The 17,823-nt window shown below is 38.4% G+C and overlaps 2 protein-coding genes across 2 annotated transcripts in view; both read right to left on the bottom strand.

Annotated features, from left to right (window-relative positions):
• Positions 1-6,507: 6,507 nt before the first annotated feature.
• On the bottom strand, positions 6,508-7,600 carry LOC107459481 (uncharacterized). Its single transcript, XM_016077709.1, has 2 exons — positions 7,223-7,600; positions 6,508-7,125 (listed from the first exon to the last, which is right to left on the bottom strand). The coding sequence occupies exons 1-2, from the start codon at positions 7,598-7,600 to the stop codon at positions 6,508-6,510; spliced, it is 996 nt and encodes a 331-aa protein (XP_015933195.1).
• Positions 7,601-12,760: 5,160 nt separating this feature from the next.
• LOC107459784 (uncharacterized) overlaps positions 12,761-17,823 on the bottom strand; it is a gene marked incomplete in the record, with an annotated part of 5,652 nt that continues 589 nt past the window's right edge. Inside the window, 7 exon segments of the mRNA XM_016078049.3 lie at positions 12,761-13,187; positions 13,269-13,398; positions 14,006-14,130; positions 14,274-14,423; positions 14,926-15,015; positions 15,511-15,756; positions 17,512-17,823. Of these exon segments, the coding sequence (XP_015933535.1) occupies positions 13,062-13,187; positions 13,269-13,398; positions 14,006-14,130; positions 14,274-14,423; positions 14,926-15,015; positions 15,511-15,756; positions 17,512-17,823 (1,179 nt within the window).

Below are 17,823 nucleotides of genomic sequence, written 5' to 3'. Positions count from 1 at the left end.
GCCACAAAAATTCTAATTACCCAAAGAATAAAAGGATTATATGTCACGTATCCCGTTAAATCCAGATAATTAGAATTCAGGAGAATATGTTTTCAAGCTGTTGTTCAAGTATAGAGCTTTTCCAAGTTATACAAGAACTCAATTAGAAAAAGGGTCATACTTCCGTTCCACCCAAATTCATAAGATAAAGAACAAAAACAATTCTTAAATATAAATCCAAAACATAAATTAAAATAGAAAAAGTAACAAAATCAATCATACAAGTAGACAGAGCTCCTAACCTTAACAGTGGAGGTTTAGTTGCTCATGGAATGTAGAATGTAAATTTGTATAGAATTCCCTAATGGAATCCTTCTAATGTAATCTCCTGTGTGAATAGAAGAGAAGTCTCCCCTATTTATAACTAATCCTAATTAATTTAAAATCTAATTATCTAAAAATAAATATAATATCTTTTCCTAAAAGATAAGATTTGAATTTAAATTCGAATTAATTTACAGATCTTCAGCTGATGGGTGGGGACCACTTGCTTTGTCCATTCTGCAGCTTCTAGTCTGTGTTTTCTGGGCTGAAAAGTGGGTCAAAACAGCCCAGCAATCACCCCAGCGTCATTTGTATTTTTGCAGATCGCACATGTGACGCGTCCGCGTCGTCCACGCATTCGCGTCATTTGTGCATATTCCAGTCCACGCGTTCGCGTCAGGCACGCAATCGCGTCACTGTGATTTCTTCATTCCGCGTGGTCACGTGAGCTACGTGTCCGCGTCGGTCTTCACTGGTTATCTCTTTGGTTTCTTCTTTTTCTCTGCAGAAACTTCATCAAATCCCTTCAAATGCTACCTAAAATAAATAAAATTGCACAAAACTCAAAATAGCATCCATAGTGGCTAAAATATAATTAATTCTTGATTAAACTCAACAATTTAGATGCAAATTCACTAGGAAAAGATAGACAATATGCTCACGCATCAGTGTGCATATTAAAAGAAAGAAGCAAGTTGAGCAATTCAAGTGTATAGTAGACCTAAAATAGAATACCAATTGGCAAAGCACACCACATAACACAAATAAGCTGAGAAATATCAAAATAATTCACCAAATGAAATTCCAACACCAAAACAAAAATGCAAGAAGAGAAAAGAATTAAAAATAAATTACAAATAACAAAATTAGTATGCAATTAAAATTAATTAAAATATTCAAATGCAAGAAACAAAGAAGAATGAAAGAGTAGAAGAAAGCAAGAAAAGAAACCTTGAAAAGAAGATAAAAAGGAAGATAAATGTAAGTAAGAAGAAGATAAGATTTGTGAGAAGAGAAAAGAAAAAGAAAAGAAAGAGAGGAGGTTTGACCACCGGAGGTGGTGGTCGCCGGTGGTGGTCTGCCGGTGGTGATGGTGATGGGAGAGAAGAAGAAAGAAGTAAGAAGGAAGAAAGAAAGAAGGAAGAATTAGGATTAGAGAAAGAAAAGAGGAATGAAAGAAAAAGGGGGTCTGGGGGGCGCATTGATTTAATTGATTCGGCGCTGTGAGGCGTGCACGTCATCCACGCGTGCGTGGGAGGCCCAAAAATGAGAGTGACACATGACTAGTGTTCGTGATAGACGCACAATACTCGCAACATTCCATCACAACTCTTTGGTTTTTGTACCGGACATGGCTGCACAAAGATATGATGCGTGCGTGTTGTCCACGCACAAGTGTGGGTAACCAAAAAACACAGTGACGCGTAAGCGTCGGTCATGCATATGCGTAGCCACTTGTCGTGCCAGACGCACGTTTTTAGCATAGTACCGGTGCAAATCTCTGGTATTTTGTACCAGAAAGCGCGTCATTGACATACGACGTGTGCGGTCACTCACGCATACGCGTGGAAAGGTGAAATTGCTGGGTGACGCGTACGCGTCAGCAAGGTGTACGCATGGGGTGGTTTGTGCTCCTGGCATTCCACCTGCACAGTTCCAGCGTAACTCTCTAGTTTTTGTACCAGAGAGCGCCAGCATCACTATGACGTGTGCGCATCGGGGACGCTTACGCGTGAGCTAGCCCAAATAAAATAGAACTATAAAAAAGAAAGATCATACCATGGTGGGTTGCCTCCCACCTAACACTTTTCTTAAACGTCCTTAAGTTGGGCGGTCCACAGGCTCAGTTCTCTTCCTTGGCTGGGTCCTTTAAGAGAAAGATCACCAGCTCCTTTTTGTTCTTCACTTGTGCACCATGATAAAGCTTTAAACGGTGGTCATTGACTTTGAAGAAGGTAGGGTTTGAGGGGGGACTTAGGTAGACAACTCCATACGGTTCAACCTTCTCCACCACATAGGGTCCATCCCATCTTGACCTCAGTTTGCCCGGCATTAATCTCAACCTTGAGTTGTAGGGAAGGACTTGATCCCTAACTCTAATCTCTCTTCTCTTGATGTTCTAATCATGTACCACTTTCACCTTTTCTTTGTAGAGCCTTGAGTTTTTATAAGCTTCTAGCCGAATGTACTCCAATTTCTCTAGTTGTAATTTTCTTTCAATTCTGGCTCCTCCCAATCCTGAGTTGCATTTCTTTATAGCCCAGTAAGCCTTGTGTTCTACCTCTACCGGAAGGTGACAAGCCTTTCCGTAGACTAGGCAGAACGGACTCATACCGATTGGTGTCTTGTAAGCTGTCTGATAAGCCTATAGTGCATCTCCAAACCTAGAGCTCTAATCCCTTCTATGAGGTTTAACAATCTTCTTGAGTATGCGCTTGATCTCTCTATTTGACACCTTGACTTGGTCATTTGTTTGGGGATGGTAAGCTATCGCCACCTTGTGAATGATGCCATGTTTCTTCATCAAAAATGTCATTCTTCTGTTACAAAAATGAGAGCATTGATCACTCACAATTGCTCGTGGTGATCCAAAGTGGCAAATAATATTTTTCCTAACAAAAGAGACAACCACGTTAGCATCATCAGTATAGGTAGGAATTGCTTCCACCCATTTAGAAACATAATCAACAGCTAACAGAATATATAAGAAACCATTCGAGTTTAGAAAGGGTCCCATGAAGTCAATACCCTAAACATAAAAAATTTCACAAAATAACATGAGTTGTTGGGGCATCTCATCCCTCTTGGATATGTTTTCAAACCTTTGACATTGGTGGCAAGAGTTACAGAAAAGATTAGCATCCTTAAAAAGTGTGGGCCACCAAAATTCACAGTCTAAAATTTTTCTTGTAGTTCTTTGAGGACCAAAGTGGCCACCACTTTCAGAAGAGTGGCATGCCTCTAAAATAGACTGGATTTCATTTTGTGGAACACACCTTCTAATTATTTGGTCACCACCACATCTCCATAAATATGGGTCATCCCATATGTAGTACTTGGACTCGCTCTTGAGCTTATCCTTTTGATGTTTAGAAAAATTAGGAGGGAAGGTGCAACTAACCAAATAATTAGCTATGGGTGCATACCAAGGAACCACCTCAGATATTACTTGCAAGCTATCAAGTGGAAATGCATCATTGATAGGAGTGGAGTCACTTTTAATATGTTCTAAGCGACTCAAGTGGTCTGCCACTAAATTTTGGGAACCACTCCTATCCTTGATCTCTAAATCAAACTCTTGCAGTAGCAATATCCAATGGATTAACCTTGGTTTTGACTCTTTCTTAGCTAGCAAGTATTTCAAGGCCGCATGGTCTGAATATACTACCACTTTGGTTCCAAGTAAGTAAGTGCGAAATTTATCCAAGGCAAAAACAATTGCTAAAAGTTCTTTTTCAGTGGTAGTATAGTTAGACTGGACACCATCTAAAGTTTTAGAAGCATAAGCTACGATATAGGGATCCTTACCTTCCCGCTGAGCCAACGCCGCTCCTACCGTATAGTTAGATGTGTCGCACATAATCTCGAACGGCCTACTCCAATCAGGCCCTCTCACAATAGGAGCTTGGTCAAGGCAATCTTCAGGTTGTCAAATGCTTCCATGTAGTCTTCACTCAAGTCAAACTCTACGTCTTTTTGCAGCAGACGTGAAAGGGGTAGTGCAACCTTACTGAAGTCCTTGATAAAACACCGGTAGAAACCTGCATGACCAAGAAAAGAATGGACTTTCCTCACAGAGGAGGGGTAAGATAAACCAGAAATAATATCAACCTTTGTAGGATCAACAGAGATACCAGTAATAGAAATAATATGGCCTAGAACAATACCTTGCTTTACTGTAAAATGACATTTTTCAAAATTAAGCACAAGGTTTGAACGAGCACATATTTCTAATACTCTAGCAAGATTATCCAAGCAAAGATCGAACGAATCACCATAGACACTAAAATTATCTATAAATACTTCCATACAATGCTCAAGAAGATCCGAGAAGATACTCATCATGCACCTTTGAAATGTAGCCGGTGCATTACATAAACCAAAAGGTATTCTTTTATATGCATACGTTCCAAAGGAGCATGTAAAAGTAGTTTTTTCTTGGCCTTCTGGAGAAATATGGATCTGAAAATAACCAATATAGCCATCTGAAAAGCAATAATGTGATTTACCTGATAGGCGATCAAGCATTTGATCGATGAAAGGTAGTGGATAGTGATCCTTGCGAGTAGCCAAGTTCAAGCGCCTGTAGTCGATGCACACTCTCCAAGAATTCTGCACCCTTGTAGCCATGAGTTTTCCATGCTTATTGATGCGTGAGCATCTTGTCTATCTTTTCCTAGTGAATTTGCATCTAAATTGTTGAGTTTAATTAAGAATTAATTATATTTTAGCCACTATGTATGCTATTTTGAGTTTTGGGAAATTTTATTTATTTTAGGTAGCATTCGACTGGATTTGATGGAGTTTTTAAGCTCAAGAATCAAAAGAGATCGCAACGAGGAGCGACGCGCACGCATGTCTGACGCGTGCGCGTGATCTGGAAATATCCATGGCGACGCGTACGCGTGACTGACGCGTACGCGTGATTTAAAGATTTGCTCAGCGACGCGTTCGCGTGACTTGCGAAGAAGACCAGCGACGCGTACGTGTGACTGACGCATACGCGTGACATGCGCCACGTGCAGAAAACGCTGAGGGGTGATTTCTGGACCCCATTTTAGCAACCAAGTTAGGCGCAGATCCAGTGAAACCAACCCACGCTACAAGACGCGGAGCTGTTAATTAATTCGAATTTAAATTCAAATCTTATCTTTGAGGAAAAGATATTATTTTTAATTTTAGATAATTAGATTTTAAATTATTAGGATTAGTTATAAATAGGAATCTACATACCATTAGAAAAAAACTCTGTAGATTCAGATCAGAAACAGTTGACCTAAATCCTAGTTTTCTATTCTGAACCATGAGCAACTAATCCTCCACTATTAAGGTTAGGAGCTCTGTCTATTTGTATGGATTGATTTTATTACTTTTTCTATTTTAATTTATGTTTTGGATTTATATTTAAGAATTATTTTCGTTCTTTATCTTATGAATTTGGGTGGAACGGAAGTATGACCCTCTTTCTATTTGAGTTCTTGTATAACTTGGAAAAGCTCTATACTTGAACAACAGCTTGAAAACATATTCTCCTAAATTCTAATTATCTGGATTTAACGGGATACGTGATATATAATCCTTTTATTATTTGGGTAATTAGAGTTTTTGTGGCATGCAAACTGGAATTTGATCATGTACTCTTTAATTGAAATTAATTGACCAAGGAATTGGCAGTTAATGAATTTTAGAGGAGACTAGGAAGGTCTAAGAAATTAGGGTCTAGTCACATATAGTTTGCCATAAATTAAATCCTACATAATTAAAATAGTTAGTAAAAAAAGTTAATCCGGAAAAATAGATAACTCTGAAGCCTTAACTGTTTATCCATATTTTATTTTTATTGTCTATACTTTTGATATTTTGAATTCGAACTTAAACCTTTTGAACATCTCAAAACTAATTTCTACTTGCCTAACTAAGTCAATCAATCAATCATTGTTGCTTGATCCATCAATGCTCGTGGGATCGACCCTTACTCACGTAAGGTATTACTTGGTACGACCCGGTGCACTTGCCGGTAAGTAGTGTGGGTTGTAAAATATCCGCACCAGTACTTATTCTTCACTATTGTGACGCCGGATGTTTTCGGAACCACTTGTACTGGACTAACCCACTCACTATCCGAGATTGGATAGATAATGTTGGCTTCAAGTAGTCGGGTCACTTCTTTCTTCACAACTTCTAGAATTATGGGGTTTAACTGCCTTTGAGGTTGACGGATAGGCTTGGCTCCCTCCTCTAGATAAATGCGGTGCTCACAAACTTGAGGGCTTATACCAACTATGTTCGCCAAACTCCACCCAATAGCTTTCTTGTTTCTTCTCAGCACATTAAGCAATCGCTCCTCTTGTTGGGAAGTAAGCTCATTTGCAATGATCACTGGAAACTTTTGATTGTCTTTAAGATAAGCATACTTGAGCTGAGGTGGAAGGGGCTTTAACTCCATAGTCAGCTCATGGCTTGGCACTTGATCATCCGGAACCACTAGAGGTGGCAAGGTGTCTTCAGTATACTCAGGGGTTTTTCCACACTTGCACCTTGAACCATGTTCTTCTCATCAACTGTGTCCTGGTGGACTTCGGCCACAATTTCATCAATAATATCACACTGGAAGATAGAGTGGTCTTCCGGTGGATGTTTCATAGCTTCGTCAAGATTGAAACTTACTGCTCTTCCATCAATCTCAAAAGAGTAGGTACCCAAGAAGGCATCCAATTTAAACCGAGAGGTCTTCAAGAAAGGTCTCCCAAGCAAGATAGACGATAGTCTTCCTGAGTCACTAGGGGGCATCTCAAGAATGTAGAAATCAATAGGAAAAATCAACCCCTTAATGCTTACCAATACATCTTTCGCAATGCCAACCACAGAAATTATGCTTTTATCTGCGAAAACAAAACGGCCTGTCGAGTTTTTCAATGGTGGAAGCTTCAATTCATCATATACAGATAAAGGCATAACGCTGACACAAGCTCTTAAGTCACACATGCAATCAACAAACTGTATACCACCTATAGTGCAATTAACCATACAAGGACCGGAATCACCACATTTCTCCGGTATAGCACCGGTCAAAGCAGAAATCGAGCTACCCAAAGGAAGTTTCTAAATCATGAATCTTCTTCTTATTCATGCACAAATCCTTTAGAAACTTAGCATACTTAGGAACCTGGTGAATATCATCAAAAAGTGGAATAGTTACCTCAATCTTTTTGAAGATATCTACCATCTTGGGATCTAGCTCCACTTGCTTTTTAGTCCTCCTAGAAAGGTGTGGAAAAGGAATGGAGATGGCCTCTTTCAAAACATTGTCTTCCTTAGAAACTCTATCCCTTGGTTGAGCAATTTCTTCTTCAATCGCCTCTTGTACCTCATCCTCATCTTCCACGTCTTCTACCTCAACAACATCTTCATCTTGAGTGGCTTGTCTTGAGCTTGGATCCTCGGGATTCCTCTCTTGCAATGTAGTGCCGTACCTCAAAGTGATGGCATTGATTCTACCCTTGGAGCTAGGTAAAGGTTGAGAGGGAAGCACACTAGAGCTTGAAGGTTGAGTATTGGAGGTAGAAGGTCGTTCCATACGGGATGGAAGAGCTTGGATGGTCGAGGTAAGACCAGGGATGCTAGAGGCAACTGTGGCTTGAAGATCTTTTTGTCCTTGAAGAATAGAACGGAGTGTTTCATCTTGGTTGGAGGAAGAAGGAGGGTAGGTAATTTGGGTGCTTGTGGTTGACTGAGTTGAGGTGCTTGAGCTTGCCTTTGGTGAGGTGGTTGGTATCTTTGGCCTTGGTTTTGTTGTTGGTAGGGAGGATTTTGTTGATACCGGTTTTGTTGGTAATTATTGTTCCACCTTTGGTTTCCACTATTGTCTCTGCCTCCTTGGTTGTAGTTGTCTCTCCATCCTTAGATGGGATTGTCATGCCAACCTTGATTGTAGTTACCTCCTTGATTATAGTTACCACCTTGTTGATAGTATCCTTGATTCGGACGGTTGTAATAAGCATTTGTAGCTGCCAAGGTGTTTTCCTCTTGGAGTTGTGGACATTCATCAATATAGTGAGAATAGCAAGTGCAAATCCCACATACTCTCTGAGGGACTAACTGTTGACATTGTTATTATAGAGGAGGTGGAGGTTGTTGTTGATTGAGTTGGAGTTATTTGAGGATATTGGTCATCTCCCCCAAAGTCTTGGTAAGGGCGGCGGACTTACTGCTAGAAGAAACTTCCGCAATAGCCTTGGGATGATTATTTATGTGCCTCGCATGTTGAGTAGACGCGACTAAGTCGGTGATCAGTTGCCACGCTTCCGCCGCTGTTTTGTACTTTGTCATAGAGCCATTACTCAAAGCATCCAAAAGGACCTTATCTTGAGGCTTCATGCCTTGGCAAAATTAAGTAATAAGCACCAACTCGTCAATCATGAGGTGGGGGCACGAATCAAGGAGCTTCCTAAACCGTTTCCAATACTCATAGAGAGTCTCTGATTCACCTTGAATGACGCAAGAGATTTCCTTCCTCAATCTATCCGTGACCTCCGGTGGAAAGAACTTGTCTAAAAATTCCCTTCTAAGCAAATTCTAATTAGTAACAACAGCTTCAGGTTGAGTGTAGAACCACTCATTTGCCCTTCCCTCAAGAGAAAATAGGAAGGCATATAACCAAACAACAACCTCATCTGCTCCATGCCACCTAGTAGTTGAACAAACTGTTTGAAAGTCTCTAAGGTGCTTGATGGGCTCTTGAGTGGGTAAACCATGAAATTTAGGAAGTAGATTGATCAATGCGGTCTTTAGTTCGAAATCGGCAGTCAAATTCGGATGACGCACTTGAAATGGGTGGAAAGTGAAATCCGGAGCTCCTGCCCCCTTGAGAGTAATCCTTCTAGGAGTAGCCATAGTATTGGTACCTAAATCAATAAAAGAGATGTCAATAGATTTAGTAGGAGAAGATTTAGCTTCTTCCTCAAATAACGCTTCGCATTCAACCTCGGGTAAGATTAGTGAATTGGGTGATACCCCTTCACCACCCTCGGAGGCTAACCGATGCCGAGCTTGCCTAATAAGTGAAACGGTTCTTTTAATTTCAGGATCAAATGGGGCTAAGCTCGGATCCGATAATGAACGCGTCAATCAATAGAAGAAACATAGAGTTCATGGCAACAAAATATATAAAGCAAAATACTAATAAATACTACTAATAACCAAAAAGAAACACAAATAAAATATGCAATTATGCAAATATAAAAATATTTACACCAACCAATAAGTTAGCACACATATGCAACTCTCTGCCAACGGCGCCAAAAATTGATAGGTAGATAAATGTCGGTCAAGAATTACCAAAAGTATCTTTCCAAATTAATGTTGCAAGTACAGTCCTGACCGACGAGATTTCCACTTATCGAATTTAAAATGTGTCACAAGTGAAATAAATAACCGGGAGTAAAATTCTGGGTCATTTTTCCTAGGAGTTGACATAAGATGCTCGTTGTACACCACCATTTGACCTTGCAAATGCTCTAGCCGCTCCAGGTCCTCCCTCAGCTATAGCCTGAGGGAATCAATGTCTCCCATGCATACAAGAAGCTCGTTGTACCTCTCTTCAGACTGCTGAGCTTGTTGGTGAAACTCCTGTGTGAGCTTCTGTACATGCTCTCTCTAATCAACGATTTTCTCGTAATCAGCATGGCTGGTGGCAAAGGCAGAGCCAGATGAAACCGCCAATATGGAGGTGCGGAAGCCATTGGCGAAGAACGAACCCAACCCGTAGACGCGATTCTTGTAGGGCACAGAGGTAGAGTTGTGCCAAACCCTATCAGGATCGACGACTGAGTCATCGGAGTTAGGGTCGTCCCCACTAGGCTATGATTGCTGGGTCGCGGCCTCCAATCTCTGCATGTAGTCCTCCTGTGTAACACACGTTGTAATTAGGATGATAGTTAATTGACTTTAAACCAAACACATTTCAAACTTAGAATTAATTGAAAACTCACATAATGAGCCACAGACTACTCATCAGCAAATCTCTCCTTATTGGCCTTTAACGTATGGGTATACTTGAAGGTCTCCACTATTATTGCCTCATGCTCTATCGACTTAGACTACACATATTGAAACCAAGTAATAAAATAAATCAAGTAACAATTAATTCAAGTAATAATTAACAAAGATTAGCAAATTACATACCACCTTTCTCTTTATCTTCATGAAAGTCACCGTCCTACCGGTATACTTCGACGACCTCCATGATGCCATGTTAGCTCTGTTCGTCGGATGGCGATGCCTGAACACCTCATCAGTACTAAAATGGTTTTCCAATGTCCTTTTAATATCTGGATGGATCCAAATTGAAAGGTGGTCGCGCCCCTCACGAACGTCCTGCATCATTTGCTGAAGTCGTCTAGCTATCTGGTGGTTGTAGATCTTGCTGATAATGAGATCATGTTTTCTATCCCATATAAATTTCTCTTGCATAAAGTAATTTAACAACATTAGTTAGTCAAAATAAAATACAGTTTAAATACGGTTAATTCAACAACATTGGATTCTTACTGCTCACTTCTGAAACTATCGCTCTCTAGTCTCAATAGGAATCTTCGTGTAGCTCGACCATGGGTTGTCGTACATGGACTTAATCACATTGGAGATCTCCTGTGTACATGCATTATTGTTTGGTTCAAACCTATTAATAAAAAACTTAAGATTAGCAAACACATAAAAACATATAAAACTTAACAAACTCAAAATAAATTACGGATAAAAGACATTAAAATAGTACTCACGCCGATCATAACATGTGTGTTGATTATGTTTATAGTTCGCAATTGAAGGTGTACAACCTGCTATTCCAAAAAAATGTGCCTGTAGACAGTAGATTTATGATGCAAAACCTCTAACTAAGTTTGAAAATTGCTAAAATTGTATAAATTTAAATAGATATACCATTTGAAAGACATACATATGTCAGTGAATTACTTAAAATCTTAAATAGATATACCATTTATATATAATTAATTAAAGCTATGATTGAAGAATTAGATGCTCTAAAGTCTAAACAAAACAAAAACCTACACAGTGAAAACTACTCCTGACAATCCAAAGGTTATTGTTTGTCGTTGAAATTTTACAATCAAACAACATCCAAATGGTGAAATTATGAAATATAAGGCAAAATTAGAAGATTCCAAGGGTAACCATCAAATTGAGAGCATTGACTATTGTTGAGTTTAGTAAACAATAATAATATTTTTGGTGATGACAAATATGATTTTAGTTGGGTTGAAAGCCTAAAAGTGTTTTGATGATTCATTTAGTGTTTTGATGATTCATTTAGTGTTACAGGCCCAAATGTTAATGTGAAACCCAAAACAATGGAATCAAGCACCTGAACCTTAGCTATTTGGACCAAGCTTTTAATCCAGCCCATTTCCTTCATGAAAAGAATAGCATTTAGCTGATGGTGGTATTATGGTGATTCGGGTATGGCACAAAGAAGAAAGAGAAGATCATTTTCTCATTAAACACCAAAGAGGAAGAAAGGAAAAGGCAAATTCTGATGACTATGTCAAATCAAAATTGAAGCCGAAAGCATAATGTTCAAGTCAAGCTAAATCCGAAGAAAAAGATAAAAATATTTTCATAAACATGCAAGTTAATTATTTGTTGATTTCACCTTCCTTTCTGCACAATCATTTCGGATAACGTGAAAAAGGTGGGGGTTACTTTAATCTGCTATGAATCAATGGCTAATATTGAAACTTGGAAGCAAAGCACAAGATTAAGGGTTTGGATTTGAAAAATTCATTAAGGAAGCAAGTTACTATTGCTCCTCTCTCTCTCTCTCTCTGCACCGAACCCTTTGCTTCTTTCTCTCTCACCGCCACATCCCACAACTTTGTGCCCCCACCATCACAAAATCAATAGAAGAAATTGAAATAAAAAAAAATGTGAGATCTAGAAAGGGAGTAGGGAGAGCGAGGGTGGTGCAGTGGTACAATGGTATCAATGAAGGGTCGTGGTGAGGTGAACAGGTGTGATTTTGTTAATGTTGTTAATGTTAATGATAATGATGATGGGATGGTGTATTGGGAGAGACAGTAAAATAGGAAGATGTGGTGGTGCAAAGGTAGAGGGGTCAGGTAGTAGTATTGAGAGTGACTGGTGTAGTAGGATGGCGCAGTGGTGCAACACTGGAATGGGTCGTGGAGTGGGTCGTTGGTGGTGCCGTGGTGGGTTTAAGCAATGTGTTAAAAATGTGTAGAGAGAAGTGGAGTATGATAATGAAAATAATGGGAAAAAGTGACACGAGGGAGGGATAAAATTGGAAAGAAAAACATTGACCATACATTGACTATTAAAAAATTAACAGTAAAAATAAAATTGAAACGTTAAGAATAACATTAAAATAAATTAAACGTTAAGAGTATTTTTAAAATTTTTTGAAAACATTAAGGACAGAAAATAACAGAGAGAAGAGAGCACAAAGCCCATGGTTGTCGTGGTTTCTGTATGCAATTTATTGAATCTTGTTTCTGTAACATCAGGATGACAAATCATGTGAATTGGACGATACTAACAACTATGTTCACAATAACTACTATTGACTTGTTCGTACATAAATCTTCAAAGTTCAAAACTCTCTTCTGCACATCATTGACTTGTTCAAAAGTTATATACAAGCTACGACGACCCCTTATCCAAAATCGATGATTTTTTATAACCTTAAGCACACGGATACCAATACTAAAAATGGGAAAAGATTAGCAACAAATCAATTATAGTACATGTTCCCAAATGATTCAACAACTAAGCCTTTCCCATTCTATGGAATTGGCTACACAATCAAACGATGCTAAGTGCCAACAGTCAAAAAATAATAGACTGCAAGGACAAGATTTTCTATTCACATAGAAACTGTATTCACTATTGTTATTTGTTAAGACTTAGGTTTTTTTTTTTTTCCAACTAACCAAACATATTTACACTTTTTCTCGTACAAAATAAGGAATATATTAAAGTACGGAACACATTATAAGGCTTCATCAAAACTCGATGCCACTATTTAGCTGAATGGAGAAGGAAGGACGCCCAACATTGGAGAGAGGAGCATCAACTCTGAAGACAACGCCCGAGTTCCCAACGTTTCCATTCCACTTTGATCTTCCAATCTGGAAAGATAATGCAAAAAAAAAAAAAACAAAAACAAAAAAAAAATGAGCCAAGAAAGAACTCTCATTCCATCAACTTACGGATACAGAAGCGAATGCAGATGGATACGACATGAAGGCGCATCCACAGATTAGGCTGAGCTTCTCTTTAACAGAATGTATGAGTTCGGCCCGCAACCCTGGATTGCTTCCACCAACTGTGGGACACACACTGACCATGTCCGGAAAATTGGAAGATGAGATTTACAAACAAAATTGAAAATTGAAGTTAATATATACAGAAAACCATGAACTACACCAAAATATCAGCTAGCCTTGTATTGGATGTGCACGGCAACCAGATGTAAGATATAGAAGCGACATTCTAAAATAAAAAGCCTTTGTTTTCTCAGCTCATGAATCCAATGGTCACAATAAACTTAGCTCATGTTTGAACCAAAGGCTAAAGAGGGAAGGAGTAAAGGGGAATAGAACATATCAACCTCTTGTTTTATTATCCAATGAGTTTCATTGGAGGGAATAAAGGTAAAGAATCAAAAGGTGACCGTTAAGCACCTAAAAAAAAGTAGAGAACCACACCTTAAAAGCTAGATGTAGGACTTTGGGCACCTCTACCCTAAACTCCAGTAGAACAAAATAAAAAACCAATAAGGGCACTTCACCTTGACTTCACTGGAACGAGGCTTTCAATAAGGAGTTCTCTTTCAAATTTTTTTCCCTCTTTATTTTAAGACAAATGAAAATCCCTTTGCTTATTAATCCCAAAACATCCCTCAGAGGAAAGTATAAGAAATATATCAAGATTGAAACATCTTTACCTGAATTGAACAGTTGGCCTCACAATGAGACCAGATCTCTTCCAGGCCAAGGCTTGGGCAACACCCAAAGAAAATGATTTGTCAGGCCATTGTACCATTGGCGTAATTCTTGTTCCCCACTTATTCTGAAAAACAAGAGGCATTGTATTACATTAGTTCCCAATTCCCATATATAGGAGTATCAGTGAGGTCACTAAAATTTTGGAACCTCACAGAACCATGTGTATTTAAAAAGTTATTCTAAGTTTTCAATGCAGCTTGATTCTACCTTGCATGAATAGCTGAATCTCATTTCCCCAGGATATTGACCCTGAGCTTGAAGAAGACCTCCGCAAACCGGAAGGAAAGCACTCGTAGTAAGACCCTCACCGGATACGTAGGTTAGTTGTCCATTAGGAAATTGCAGATCCACAAATGACTGGACGCAAAGATAGAAGGAAAAAGAAATGTGAACATAGGGAATTTAAGGAAGAAGAGAGAATACTAACACCAGGAAATCACTCATATTTTATACAACCGGGAATTTTATTCCGCCTAAATACTACAGCAAACAACGACAACAAAGCCTATCCCACTAGGCAGGGTCAAATATTCCATCTAAATATTAAAATGTTGAATTATGATCGACACACGCAAGACAATGTCAGAGTGATCTTGAATAGAAGATTGATACATGCAATTATGGGCTTATGGTCAACCTTCAAATTTTTCTATTTGAAATTTACAATTGTGATGAAACAAGAATGATTATATCAGCAACTGTCAGATTGTGCCTGAGGATGACATAATTATAAAGCAACCGAAGCACTAAGCTGGAATACTAAGATAATATAAGTCAGCACATAGCAGTGCATAAAAACAAATGCACAAATGAAAACCAGAACGACCGATCTTAGAGTCATCATAAGCTATCAACTTACACAAGCTAAGGGATTCAAACAAAGCATGGACATCAACAGCCACCTCCTGTGTTTTGACCACACTGCTGGACAAAGAGAATGCATTCCATTCTGACAATCAAAAAATTATCATATCATGTAACATAATATTAAAGAAGAAGAAGAAGAAGAGAAAGGTCTACCGTCTACGTGAAGATAGAAATAAATAATTCAAAAGATAATTAAGCAATTTTCACAAGTGAGGAGGAGTTACTTTTGACAGGAAAATAAAGTCATAAATCTATTGTCAAAAATGGTATATTGAAATCTTCTGTATCGCTGAAACAAAAAATGCCAAATTAATGTGTCTCATTTTAACTAGCAAACTATACACTAACTTGGACAGGAAAGTTGATCATGTAAATGGAAATGGGGCTCATTTATCAAATGCATGTGAATAAGATACAAAATATAAGGTTTCCTTTAATAGAACAAGACGAAATATGTTTTGCTAACCACAACTTCAACAGAATGTCCACAAATATACTGTTCTAAGATAAAACCCATTTCCACAAACATTGTTACTTTCCTGTAAGTTGAATTTAGATAGCTGATCCTCGTACTTACCTTTCTGTCGTAGCCATACCAAAGTAGGTGTTGCTTTGACAAATGAACAGGCAGAAGGAGAGTTGAATCGCGAATAAAGAGGAGAGGTCCAAGCTGGACAAGAAAAAGAGATGAATTTCCATTTCCAGATGTAGAAGTAGAGCCACCGTGTGATGCCTCTACTCTCCACAAATCTCCCCTTGCAACTAAAGACCCGTCCACTTCTTGTGTTCTACTATCATAAGTTGACGTAAAATTTATGATTCCCTGCATTTTCCAGAAAATAAACACTCATTGGAATCAGAAAGTAACTTGGGCAAGGAACTTAGTGAGAGAAGAGAATTTGACCATAATACACAATCAATAGTTCAATCTTACAGAAAAACAGTAAGAGTTTGCACAATTGATATTTTCTTATATAACAAGGGGAAAAAGCATATTAAATGCCCCCAACGTTTGCCAAAAGTTTCAATTTTGCCCCCAAAGTATAAATCATATAAATTTTACCCTCAACGTTGATGACATAGAAATCATAGGACAAAGAACTTTCATAGAGAGTACCAGATAATAAAATATAGGAGAAGACATCAAATAATTGATAGTTATTAATCAACGGAAACAATTCCAAGGAAAAGAAAAGAAAATATAGCATTGACTAGTAGAAAAATTCCAAGATAGCTTAAGCAACTAAATGAATTAGCTGCAAAATCATTTGTTTTGTACAACAGTGGCATAAACATTAATATGCTTAACAAGTGCTACCCTGAAATTTTCCCAAAATAGCATTATGTTGTGAGTCTATAGTCTATGCCCCTATATGTATATCAATTTCCAGGTTGCCACTCCAACTGAACATTAAGATTAAAATTATGAGGAATCTTGGTAAGTAACAATCAATTTCGCAAATAAATAATTCATTCAAACCGGTATAATCGAGTACTGATCATTGAAATTGTGAGCATTTTAACTACATATAGTGTGCTTGGGTCTGCTTTTGCAGAAATGGTTTTAGTTAGTTCAATAGAATTTTTACTTACAGTCGATTTTGAGGTAAATTCATTTTTACTAGTTCTTTTAAAAGTGATTCTGACAGAAAGTAACAACTTTTTGCTTCTGCCAAAATCAATTCTAGAGGCTTAATTGATTTTGGGTATAGATAAGTAAAAATCCACTTTTATATTGCCAAAAGCGATCTCTGTCGCTCAAAATTTTTGACTGGGGATAACGGATAAAGGGTGAAAACTTATAGGCCAGTGCTACAATAAAATATCAAGGTGCAATTCTTTACAACTGATGAAGTTGATAATCATCTTTCAACTATTACTTTTTGTCTTTCTCAAAGTAGGACTAGTGTAACTATACTAAATTATTAATTTGATAAGATGCCATTGCTCGTTACTCATCATGAATACCGTAAGAAAACTGTGAGCAACAACAACCAAACCTCATCCTACTAAGAGAAGTTATAGATTAGGTCAAGATGCTATAATATCCTGTCCTAATGTTTATAGTCAAATCAAGAAAAATCATAATCCTTTTCAATAGTTCCATCAACGTTTTTCTTGGTTTCCCTCTTCTTCTAGCTATTGGACTATTTCCATAACCCCCACATGGTGTACTCCTTGTTCTATAGGTTTTCTCAAAACATGCCAAAACCACTAAAAACTAGATTTTACCATCTTAAAGGCATCAATCATACTAATCACCACAAATTCATAATAAATAAAACCACAGACTAAACCATAAAAGTAAAATCATCTATTGCGTTGGTTCAGACAAATGACCGGGTCCCTGACCAACTACTATGATGAATAACATAACAGCCCCATAGTCCAAATCAAAGTCAAAAGGAGCAAAGCAATAACTTGAACAGATTAAAATCTCTCCTAACATTAGCACACTAATCATTCTCCAATCAGCCACTAACTAGCAAATCATCGAAACACAAAGCTAAAGCAGCTATAAATTAATCAAACATAAAAATAGCAAATCAATGAAATCAACAAAAATAAAAACTATTACCTGTCGCCTACCCATATAACCAATAGACCCAAGGTTAAATCCGCCACTGCCACTGCCGCTGCCGCTGCCGATGCCACCACCGCCACCACCACCACCTTCTTCATCCACATTTCCACCGCCGCCGCCGCCACTATTAGTCTCAGCAAAACCATGATTCTTCAACCTCTCACTAAGTGACCCCAAATCCAAATCCTCTTGCATAACAGCAACCCCAAGACCACCACCACTTCTCTGCCTAACCTTCTCCCCATCCATCCGAATCGAGCCCACCACCGCCTCCTCCGGCTTAAACTGCACCGCAGGTAACGGCAG

This window comes from Arachis duranensis, chromosome 7 (assembly GCF_000817695.3).
Source record: "Arachis duranensis cultivar V14167 chromosome 7, aradu.V14167.gnm2.J7QH, whole genome shotgun sequence".
In the NCBI taxonomy this organism is placed as follows: Eukaryota; Viridiplantae; Streptophyta; class Magnoliopsida; order Fabales; family Fabaceae; genus Arachis; species Arachis duranensis.
Note: the sequence above shows the minus strand (reverse complement) of the source record. Positions and strands in the feature narration are given on the sequence as shown.

Excerpts from the sequence above, each read along its gene's own strand:
- LOC107459481 (XM_016077709.1), bottom strand. The coding sequence starts at position 7,600 with ATGGAACGACCTTCTACCTCCAATACTCAACCTTCAAGCTCTAGTGTG. Across the intron at positions 7,126-7,222 it reads ATATCTTCAAAAAGATTGAG|AAACTTCCTTTGGGTAGCTC; the intron begins GTAACTATTCCA and ends TTCATGATTTAG.